Below are 12313 nucleotides of genomic sequence, written 5' to 3'. Positions count from 1 at the left end.
CCACATGTTACCTTAAAATAAACAATAAGCAAATAGAATAATTAAATCTTACGAGAAAAATAGAAGACCCTCGATCCTGGGCTAACCGTACGGTAAAAAAATAGTGAAGAGCTTGTGAAATATTGAAATTTTTCTCTGCGAAGGTCATGTTACCACTCACATTTAGGAATATTCTGAGCAGCTCCGTTTTCTTCTGAACAGATTCCAGCAATGCAGATGCAGCGGTCTTATAAATGAAATAAATCTCAGAACCAGATTCAAATGACTTTATAAGTGCAGGATTGATATCTGTGTCGTGTTTGTTCACGCCTCTGTTACATGTTCAAAACTGAACATTTAATGTTTGCAATCACTAAATATGTACAAGGTGTTCAAAGGTGTAAAGTATACAAAGGTCCGTGCAATAATATAGTAATACATGTTGGTGCAACGAAGCATGTGATACATAGTTGTGTAACATGTTCATAAAACGTTGGATATACGAGAACACTTTACCTGCTTTGAACAGTAAATTTTGTAGGCTTGAAAGAAATCTACGCTCTCCGAAAGAACGCTTCCAATGTTAACGTTAGAAAATTCGCTAGATGTAATAAAGAAAGAAGAAGTCACTTACAAAGACAACTGAAACGTGTGTTAGAAAAACAAAATTTGGTCTTTCAACATATTTCAGATTTATGCTGTTATCTTCTAAAGCTACCTTGGGGTATACCCTACGGTATACATGAATGACAGAATCCTACGAGCAAGCGTTCGAGTTATCAGAACTGGGATTTGCGTCCACTTTTGCAAGCTTTCTCTGCAAATGTTTTAGAAAGTTCTCTGGATATCCTTGGAATTCTGACCAGCATAACTTTTAAACGATACTTGACATAAGGGCGTAACAAGTGGCAGCTCTGTTATTGACAGTTCTTTCAGAGTCTGTCACGTGACCCTTTAATATAAAAGGTGCCTCATCGTTATAAAGGTCATTCAAGGTCTTTTCACTTCAGAGAACGCCACCCTCTTAACTGACAAATTCCAAATGAAATTTTGTCTTTGATGGTGTGTACCGCGGCAGCAGTGGTGTTCCTACTTGCACTTAACTAATATTGTGTTTTAATAACAAACAAATACTTCGAAAAAAATGTGTGCCTATAGTACCATGCACCAAAGTTGTCAGGCCAACGAGCCTGATTTCAATCATCCATGACCAAATATAGTCATAACATGAGATTAGTCAAACCACCCTGTGCAGTGAGACAAAGATATTGATTGATTAACGCAGTAAGCTGTGACCGACTTGACCGCATGATTCTGAAGTTTCTCACTTGAATACATTTCTAGATCAGGTACACATGGTTTTAGTTCGGCTACACGACTCTCAAACGTCGCAACCTCAAGACAGCTGTGCACCCATGAACAGATTCAAGACCATCACTCCACAAACTTATTGAAGCAGAGATATAAAAAACCGTTGATTCAATCAATTCCTTTTCATTATATTTTCTTCCAACATCTGATATCTCCATGTTCTATACAGGGTATCCACTAGTTAACCATATTGTCACTTTGAATTAACAATAAGTTTATACTCTAGCGTACGCTCATGGCCGATATACGGGAAGTTTAGACAGCGACAGAGAAGTTGCTCAAGGCGCTCCATGTCTCCATGAACGCGCGTATGAACCAAGTGTTTTAAAACAACATAAACGCAGTTGTATATATATATATATATATATATATTGTTTTTTTGCAATTTAAATCTTTTGGGAAAAGACGGCGCTCGATAAATGCAAAACAGATCGAATTTTTACTAAAAAAATCTCTAAAGAAATAACGGTTTAACAACTTGCTCTTAAACTAAAACAAATAATAGTTTTAGCCAAAATGTACTTTTGAGTATTTTAAAATCTTATCGCCAAGTATTCTGTAGTACTTTTATCTAAGATTTTGATCAACGGAGAACGGAGAATGGAACCATTTAGTGGCACTTTGAAAAATTCTGACCGCCGGGCTTTATCCGTGTCCGGCAATCTGATCAGAAGCGTACAAAGTGTCGACAACCGAGCGATGTTATAGGCTGCACGGCACGGAGAATTTGTCCACTAAAAGCCAACTATTTTTGACATTTCTAAACAAACATCTGATAATCTTAACAAGTTTGAAAGAACCTGTTGGTGGAAATTCTGTGAAAATTTCTGACGGCCAGACATTTCATCTATTTTAGAACGTACCTGGTTGCAGGGCATTTAGAGACAGCGTATTCTGAAACTAGAGAAAATGATAGTTATAGAAAAAATGTACTTTTAAGTATTTTGAAATCTGATGTTCGAGTATTCTCTAATATTTTTTATCTAACATTTTTTTATAAAGAAAAGCTAAATATACCATTTATGAGCGAAAAATGTCTGAATCCTTTTGAATAGAATCGTCATGCTTGAGTCATTGTCTACTTTGTAGACGTCGTGGTCTAAAATAACCATTCAAGGCCAGGTGACTGGCATGCCCACCCATGCACAAATCACAAGCACAATTCAGGGAGAGGTCAGTAAAAAGTTTTCAGAGAGAATCAAATTGTAAGAGTCGAAGAAATTAACCAGAGTTCCACAGACTGGGGAAAAATTGGATGTAAGTAGAATTGATTGTGTATTAGAGAACCGAGAAAGGCAGATCGAGACTACTTGGTGCCTTTCGCTGAGTATGGTGGGCTTCACAGCGCATAGTTTCCTCCTAAAGTGCGACCCAACATTATTCTGAACTCTTCAGTAACGCGTTTTTTTTTTTCGCTCAGCTAATGTAAGGTTTTCACATCATTAGTATGAAAATAGTAGCCTTAAAACTGTAATTTCGATAAAAATTTAAAATTTACATTAGATTTCCATTACAAAGTATTGAATGCGAGTGAAAGCAAATTCAATGATGTTCTCTTGGTTTTTCCGATGATGTTCACTTGCCGCAGATACATGGTAACCAGAAATTAGTGTTGTATGGTGAACAGCTTGTTCTTGATTCATTGCATTGTATGATTGTTGTTCTGATTGTCACGTTTTGTTCACCATGAAAATCTAACACCATAGACCGTGTATTTGCTTCCCACAATTTCGGAAATACTATAAGAAGTGGTTAGGATTTTGAGGCAAATTTATAATAAATTCAACAGAAACATTGAGACTAGTGATATTGTTTGTTTTGTCTGCGCTGGAGAACTGCACTTGACGTGAAGATTAGCTTTAATTGTTTTATAAAGGGCATTGAACTCTTTAAAAACATGTTTCGACAGTTCTTCTATTATCTTCATTTCTGTATAATACAAAGTACAAAGTTGAATTAAAGTGTGTGACAAAATGCTGATTGGACAAAACAGACAATAGTAATAGAACAATGCATGCATTTACAAGGAAAGTTTTAAATTAACATGATAAAGTTGATGATTAAGAGTAGGTTTCTCCAATTGAATGTGGATAGCTTATTTGATTTTAACTTGAAAAGTTGTGGACGCGTGATCTAAGATGTTAAAACACTCATCAGAACAGAGTGTGACATTGTGGAGAATTATGTAGATGTCTAAAAATGTGGGAGACAAATCGATTCCAGGCTAACCGTACTGTAAAAATAGTACAGTTCGTGTGAAATATTGAAATTTTACTCTGTGAAGGTCAAGTTACCACTCACATTTAGGAATATTCTTAGCAGCTCCGTTTTTTTCTGAAGGGATTCCAGCAATGCAGATGCAGCGGTCTTATAATTGAAAAAAATCTCAGAACCAGATTTAAATGACTTTATAAATGCATAATTGATATTTGTGTCATGTTAATAAAACGTTGAATATACGAGGACACTTTACCTGTTTTGATCAGTATATTTCGTAGGCTTGAAATAAATCTACGCTCTCAAAAAATTCTTCAAACATTAACATTAGCAAATTCCAAGATGTAATAAAGAAAGAAGAAGTCACTTACAAAGACAACTGAAATGTGTGCTAGAAAAACAAAATTTGGTCTTTCAACATATTTCAGATTTGTGCTGTTATCTTCTAAAGGCTTCTGGGGTATATTCTACGGTATACATAAATGACGGAAACCCACGTTATCAGAACTGGGCTTTACTTCCAATTTTGCAAGCTTTCTCTGTAAATGTTTTAAACGATGTCCTGGATAACCTGGGAATTCTGAAAGAGCGTAACTTTTAAACGGTACTTGACATAAGGGCGTAACAAGTGGCAGCTCTATTATTTACAGCTCTTTCTAGATTCCTTGATTTGGCTAATTCATGTACACTCTGAGACAACAAGCCACCAGAACATTGTCGTTATGAAGGTCATTCAAGGTCTCTTCACTTCAGAGTACGCCACACTTAACTGACAAATTTCTAACCGGCATTTTTGTCTTTGATAGTGTGTGCCGTGGCGGCAGTGGTGTTCCTATTTGCACTTAACTCATATCGCGTTTTAATAACAAACAAATGCGTGCTGTGACGATAGGTTTTCGCTCGCTAACTGGAAACTGAATCTTCGCGGACGGCACAATAACAACTGGGGGAAATAACTCTGAGACGACTTGGCAGCGAGAACGGAAACTCGTCACGATTTCCTGGTACACGGAGATCTGCTTCGAGCGAGCTTATACGGACGTCAAGGATAAGACAATCTTTGGTTCCACAGTACTTTTATTCTAGGTCAGGCCAACAAACGACATGACCTCTAGCATACTCTAGTTTGTAATCATCAAAGCTGTACAAGGTACTTGCTTAAGAAGTAACTGGTGTGAAGTGCTATTGTTACAGAAATCGCAATATTTGAAAGGGACACAAAGGAGCGGAAAAAAGTCTCTTTGGAGTTAAACGAAAACTACTTAAATATTCCATCTGTTTCTACGACGGAAAGAACCTCAAAATTAAAAAGACGGATGCAATAAACTCTAGGCCATTAAAGTAGGAAACCTAGGTGCGAATTTACAGCTCTGATATAGAAAACAATACCTATCTTAATTGCTGTAGCGCAGCTTAGGAAATAAAAAACGGAAAAGCAATTAAAAGTTTCTGCTTATTTATGCAAGATTGGTTTGGAAGCCATCGCATGAAAAGAAATTAAATTTACGAGCTATCTACCATGAAAACCAATGTTTCCAGAAAGACCATTAACACTTATATTTACCTAAAAAAAACCATGTAATAAATGACAAAAGTGCCGACAAGCAGGTGCATAGTAAAAGCGAGTAATCAATAAAAATCCATTCTAAAAGCTACTGTGGTTTTTATACATTTTTTGATTTTTTTTTTAAATGAAGGGACTTGAAATGGTTAAATGTGAAAGTTTACAAATAAATATGTACCGAATAACACACACGGGAAAATCAGTAAATTTTCCCGTAACAGTGCCTACAGTACCACCCACCCAAAATTGTCAGGCCAATGAACCTGGTGTCAATTGTCCACGACCAAATATAGTCATAACATGAGATTAGTCAACCCACTCTGTCCACTGAAACAAAGATTTTCATTGATTAACCCAAGCAACTGTGACCGCATGGGTCTGAAGCTGTTCGCTTGTATACATTTCTAGATCAGGTACACACGGTTTTAGTTCGGCTACACGTATCTCAAACGTCGCAACCTCAAGACAGCTGTACGTCCATGAACAGATTTAAGACCATCACTCCACAAGCTTATTGAAGCAGAGATATAAAAAACCGTTGATTCAATCAATTCCTTTTCATGACATTTTCTTCCAACATCTGATATCTTCATGTTCTATACATGGTATCCACTAGTTTACCATACTGTCACTTTGAATCAACAAATGGTTCATACGTTAGCGTGCGCTCATGGCCGATAAACGGGAAGTTTAGACAGCGAAAGAGAAGTTGCTCGAGGCGTCGTTTAAAATCTTTCCACGCGCTCCATGCCTCCATGAACGCACGTATGAACCAATTATTTTAAGAAAACGTAAACGCAGTCGTTTGGATATTGTTTTCTTGCAATTTAAAACCTTTGGGGAAAAACGGCGCTCCATAAATGTAACATAAATCGAAATTTTGCTTAAAAGCCCTAAAGAAATAACAGTCTAACTTTTGACTGCGACAGAGAAGTTGCTCGAGGCCTCGCCGAGAGCAACTCCAGCTTCTTGAGTGATCTCAAAACTTTCCACGCGCTCCATGTCTCCATGAACGCACGTATGAACCAGTTGTTTTAAGACAACGTAAACGCAGTCGTTTGGATATTGTTTTCTTGCAATTTAAAACCTTTGGGAAAAAACTGCGCTCCATAAATGTAAAATAAATCGAATTTTTACTAAAAAAAGCTCTTAGGAAATAACGGTTTAACAACTTGCTCTTAAACTAAAACAAACAATAGTTTTAGCCAAAATGTACTTTTGAGTATTTTAAAATCTTATCGCCAAGTATTCTGTACTATTTTTATCTAACATTTTGATCATTGGAGAATGGAATCATTTAGTGGCACTTTGAAAAATTCTGACTGCCGGGCATTTGGTCTATTCGAGACCGTGCCCCGCAATCTGATCTTAAGCGTACAATTGCAAAGTGTCGACAACCGAGCGATACTATAGGCTGCACAGCACGGAGAATTTGTCCACTAAAAGCTAAATTAGTCTTACACATTTCTAAACAAACATCTGATAATCTTAACAAGTTTGAAAGAACCTTTCGGTGGAAATTCTGTGAAAATGTCTGACTGCCAGACACTCTGTCTATTTTAGAACGTACCTGGTTGCAGGGCATTTAGAGACAGCTTATTCTGAAACTAGAAAAAATGATAGTTACAGACAAAATGTACTTTAAAGTATTTTGAAATCTGATCTTCGAGCATTCTCTAATATTTTTATCTAACATTTTTATCAAAATGGTGGAAAAAACTAATACAGAATACTTGGTGATCAGATTACAAAATCGGTTTGCACATTGGAGGTTTAACAAAATACCACGTGCTAATCGAAAACTATGATTATAAGGCGAGGCAAATATTGCAATTAAATATTTTGTGGCAAAAGCTTTATTTAAAGAAACACTAAATATACAATTTTTGAGCGAAAAATGTCAGAATTCTTTGCGTTTAAGCGACCCGCGTAATAGATTCGCCATGCTTGAGTCATTGTCTACTTTGTAGACGTCGTAGTCTAAAATAACCAATCAAGGCCAGTTGATTGGCATGCCCGCCCATGCCTATCGATAGGGACTATATAAGCATGTACTTCATAGTTCATTTTGTAGCATGCGCAGCACAAATCAGGGAGAGGTCAGTAAAAAGTATTCAGAGAGAATCAAATTGTAAGAGTCGAAGAAATTAACCAGAGTTCCACAGAGTGGGGTAAAATTGGATGTAAGTAGAATTGATTGTGTATTAGAGAACCGAGAAAGGCAGATCGAGAGTACTTAGTGCCTTTCGCCGAGTATGGTGGACTTGACAGCACATAGTTTCCTCCTTAAGTGCGACCCAACATTATTCTGAACTCTTCAGAAAATAGTAACCTTGAAACTGTAATTTCGATGAAAAAATCACAAGCACAATTTAGGGAGAGGTCAGTAAAAAGTATTCTGAGAGAATCAAATTAAAAGAGTCAAAGAAATTAGCCAGAGTGGGCTTGACAGCACATAGTTTCCTCCTTAATTGCGACCCAACATTATTCTGAACTCTTCAGTAACGTATATTTTTTGCTCATCTAATGTGATGTTCGCAACATCATTAGTATGAAAATAGTCGCCGTTGAAACTGTAATTTCGATGAACATTTAAAATTTACATTGTACTTCCATTCCAAAGTACTGTGAAGCATTAAAGAGGAGTGAAAGCAGATGCAATGAAGTTTTCCTGGTTTTTCCGATGATACATGGTTTTTTGCCGTAGATACATGGTAACCAAAATTAGTGGTGTATGGTGAACAGCTTGTCCTTGATTTATTCAGTAGTATGATTGTTTTTCTGATTGTCGTGTTTTGCTCACCTTACAAATCTAACACCATCGACCATGTATTTGCCTCCCACAATTTCGGAAATACTATAAGAAGTGGTTAGGATTTTGAGACAAATTTATGTTAAATTGAACTGAAACATTGATACCAGTGATAAGGTTTGTTTTGTCTGCGGTGAAGAAATGCACTTGACGTGAAGATTAGCTTCAGTTGTTTTATAAAGGACATTTAACTCTTTAAAAACATGTTCTTCTGTCATCTTCAGTTCTGAATAATACAGAGTATAAGGTTGAATTTAAAGTGTGTAACAAAATGCTGATAGGACCTCTCACATTTTCCGACATCTACATAATTCTCCACAAAGTCGCACTCTCTGTTCTGATGAGTGTTTTAACATCTTGGATCACGAATCCACAACTTTTCAACTTAAAATCAAAGAAGGTATCCAGACTCAATGGGAGAGACCTACACTTAATCATCACCTTTATCGTGTTAATTTAAAACTTTCCTTGTAAATGCATACGTTGTTCTGTTACCATTGTATGTTTTGTCCAATCAGCGTTTTGTTACACACTTTAAATTCAACTTTGTACTTTGTATTATTCAGAACCTTCAACTCTGTAAATCATTGCAGTTATACATGAAAGAACGTAGAGAATAGCACGTTCTAAAGGCCGCACACAAAGCTATATACTCTTATGATTGGCCCAGAAACCCTCAGCTTGAGCAAGTAAAACATGCTAGAAATTTACGGTCATCAAGTACCATAAATCTAGTCATTCCCGATGCCTTGGACACTTTTCAGTATAATGCGGCAGCCCTCTTCAATTCTCTACCACCCAATGTTAAATGCTGTGATAATTTAAAATCCTTCAGTAAGCAAACATTATGTATTTTAAGGGAGAGCTGCCGGAATAAGGCGGAATAATTTCTTGCCCAGTTTTAAATAATGTATATATTGTATAATTACATTTTACTATTTATTACCTAGCTTTTTGAAAATTCATAATTCAGATTTATGTATTTTTATTTATTATTATTATTTTTTAATCTCATATCAGGCGAAGAGCTATACCATGGATGTACCGATCATAAACCGTTATTATTATTATTATTATTATTATTATTACTATTATTATTATTATTATTATTATTATTCATTGCTCGCTGCAGTTAGAAGGCTAAGCTATGAATTTTTTTCAACTTGTTAAAGAACAGCTTGGCTAGGAACTTGGATGGGAAATGAATTGCTTTTGTCAAACTCGTCTTCCAAGGATGGCTTTGCCAGTCAATCCTCAACCTTACAAAGTGGTGCAAAAGGCGATTGACGTGTTAGCAGCTGATTGGCGATAACAAGCTCATGTAAAAAAAAATTATCGTAATTTTGCACGTGTGCTGTTAAGGCTTTTCTCAGGGCTGAAAATCATTACAAAGCACCGCACTTCACATAATAAAAGCTTTCATCAGATGAGTGCATATGACATTTTGTATTTTGTTCCTCAATATAGAATGGATGAGAAGCAGTTTAAAGCAAGCTTAACGAAGTATTTCGGAGAAAAAACAGCAAAAATAACCAAAGAAACAACCGAAGATGAAATCAAACGTATCTATGCTGCACGGTCAGCAACATATGACGAGGTACTCTAAAATAGTAAAATAATAATAATAATGGTCTGGGGGACCATGTGGTACATCTCCGTTTGAACCACCAGACACCTTATCCATCATTCAGGGTTGCGTTTCTCGAATGTTCCAGTACTACTGGAACATTCGAGCCTGCTGCAACATTCCTAGATCTTAATTAAGGGAATAATGGTGCAGTGTTAGTATAGGTAATCCTATGATTTCGAGTGCAATTTGCAATAAATGAGCACGAGTAAATGTTTTCAAAACAAAATTTCACGCGCCCTTAGGGCGAGTGCAATTTGTGGTCTTTTTAAAGATTTACATGCGCTTATTTATTCAAAATTGCTAAATACTGCTCTATTATTCCCTTAATTAAGACCTAGGAACTAGAGATAGTTTATTAAAATTATGCAGAAGTAAAGCGCGCACATTAAGTGAAAAAACAATTTATTCAAACCCTGCAAGTGACATTGTGTGTTTGGTCAAAACAGCCGCGTACGATCAAAACAATAACATACAATGATATTTTCAGATCTTTCGGTTCGGGGAATTGTTCAGTCTGGTTTGTTACTTCTTTGCAATGAATTAACCCTCTTCTGCATTGAATTACCTGAAAACTTCATGTATCTTAACCAATCAGAACTGAGTAATTTTTTCATGTATCTTACTAGCTCAAAAGCTAGTTTATTGTACCTTGTTACCCAATATTTTCATAGTTTAAGTTCAAAATTTTTAGGTCAAAATCTCGATTTTGATTGAAAACAGATCAGCTTTTCGGGTTCGTAAAGTTACAAGAGCTCTCCAGGAAAAGGGGCCCAAGGCGATATTAGACTAGTGTTGTAGTTATCGAACACCTAATCTTAATAACCAGCTTGAACTTTCTCATCATATAGGAACATTCAGCGGCGCGCTCTTCATATTTCAAGCCACTGGCCGAATCTTTGCATAACGCCCTTAAAGAAGTTAAACAGGACAAACCAAAGGATCAGATCAAAATCATTGACGTTGGAGCTGGGACAGGGCTTATAGGATTTGAGCTCAAGAAACTCGGATATACCAACCTATGTGCTTTGGACATCTCAGCTGAGATGTTACAGGAAGCAAAGAAGAAAGATGTCTATACTGAGTTCATCTGCACGTCTTTGAACGGCCAGCCGATACATCAGATTGAATCTGGGCAATTCGATGCTTTGATTTGTGGTGGGGCGCTCATTCCAGGGCTTATCGGCTCATCTGCTTTCGTGGAGATGATAAGAATGGTTCAAACTGGTGGGTCTTTCGCAGGAGTTTACCGAGGCACAGGCACGGATGTCTTCGGGGAGTGTGTTCCGTGGCTAATTGTTGGACTTGACGCTAAAGAATCATTTATTCGCAGTTTCAAAGCATCTGTGGTTGAAGAAATTTGCCCACAACGTTTTGAATCTTTCAAACGCTGTAAAAAAAAAAGAAACAACTACAACAAAAACGGACACTACCCTTTAAACATCATACTTTGATAAACCTTTGAGGAAATAATAATATTTTAAGCAAAAATGAAAAAAAAAAAGATCATTTGAGATTGAAGACATATCAGGATTTTACAAAACGTGAAAAATCCTATCAAAAGTTTTTTGAAAACTCAAACCGTGAGATAGATCTGGTAGTAACACCCTTTTTGATAAATTCCCTAAACATCCGGCATCTGACCCGTAAATCTTCTTCTGGGGTCAAATCTTCTCTTTGCAAATTCGTTTAAAGAATTTCTTGATGTATCAAGAGCACGCCCCCAAGCTGGTCTCTTCAACTTCTCTTTGGATGATACTACAGTTTGTAGGTAACCCTTTAATTCCCATGATTGACCAAGACAGAATTTCTCCTTACAGTATCAATATGATATTAAGCAGACAAGTAATTGGAAAACAAAGAATATGTCAATCAACTAACATCATAGGAATTATATGACAGACATAAAAGAGGTCCAAGGAGTGAAAGGGTTAACCAACTCTGTGAGTTAAATGTGATAAATACAGGGAGAAATATAGGAAAAAGGATGGAAATTTCCCATGATAAAACCTTATCAGAAACACACTAAATTCCTATGTGAACTTCTTTGTAGATGGCGTCCTCTGTTTCAACATAAAGAAAGAGGAATTAAAACACTATCAAGAAATGATGACAGAGCTGGAGAAAGCTGGCGATTGGATATGCATATCCAAAGAGTCTTCACCTTTCTATGCAGCCGAGGACATGCCCAGTGATTGCTGGGGGTTCGTTTACAAAGTTTCGAAGAACTAAGAAACATGTATCATGGCAGTTACGCCTAACTTATCTAGGCCATACAGGAAAATCATTGTTTTAGCTAGCTTGAAACATCAGTTATAATGCTGTTGTGATACTTTGATGTTAAAACAAAAGCAAGTTTATGAAACAAATCGAACTGTTCAAACGACATTGCCCTGATGTTGTACTTACAATTTTGCAAATGCCGGTGGACGACGACTGCCCGCAGACATTTCAAATTTTCTGTCACGGCTTACGTTTCATTTCCTGATATTAAAATTTCGAAAATATAGATGCCTTTTTCTTGAATTTGAACACAGTGGTAAAAATAAAAGCTTTTAAGGTGGAACCGATAAGTACCAACACTCTCCAAAAATTTAAGGTCAAGACGGAGAAGAACTGCTTATCCACTGAACAACTCAGGGGTCTTAGTATTGACTTAAACATTCAACACAAACTCAAAAGTTGTTTTCGAAGCATAAATCTAACACAACCCTTGGTTTTTACTTGTCTTCCACCATAAAAG

The 12313-nt window shown here is 36.5% G+C and overlaps 1 protein-coding gene across 1 annotated transcript; it reads left to right on the top strand.

The window, feature by feature from the left end:
- The first annotated feature begins 7220 nt into the window (after window positions 1-7220).
- On the top strand, window positions 7221-11821 carry LOC131784152 (methyltransferase-like protein 27). The gene is made up of 4 exons (XM_059100946.2): window positions 7221-7314; window positions 9411-9540; window positions 10422-10797; window positions 11624-11821. Exons 2-4 carry the CDS (start codon window positions 9412-9414, stop codon window positions 11800-11802), a joined length of 684 nt encoding a protein of 227 aa, XP_058956929.2. The 5' UTR covers window positions 7221-7314; window position 9411; the 3' UTR covers window positions 11803-11821.
- The last annotated feature ends 492 nt before the right edge of the window (window positions 11822-12313 follow it).

The sequence above is a fragment of the Pocillopora verrucosa genome, chromosome 13, assembly GCF_036669915.1.
Source record: "Pocillopora verrucosa isolate sample1 chromosome 13, ASM3666991v2, whole genome shotgun sequence".
Classification (NCBI taxonomy): Eukaryota; Metazoa; Cnidaria; class Anthozoa; order Scleractinia; family Pocilloporidae; genus Pocillopora; species Pocillopora verrucosa.
Note: the sequence above shows the minus strand (reverse complement) of the source record. Positions and strands in the feature narration are given on the sequence as shown.

Coding starts and splice junctions, on each gene's coding strand:
- LOC131784152 (XM_059100946.2), top strand. CDS start 9,412: ATGGATGAGAAGCAGTTTAAAGCAAGCTTAACGAAGTATTTCGGAGAA. Junction 9,541..10,421: donor GGTCAGCAACATATGACGAG/GTACTCTAAAAT, acceptor CTCATCATATAG/GAACATTCAGCGGCGCGCTC. Junction 10,798..11,623: donor GATAAGAATGGTTCAAACTG/GTGGGTCTTTCG, acceptor ACTTCTTTGTAG/ATGGCGTCCTCTGTTTCAAC.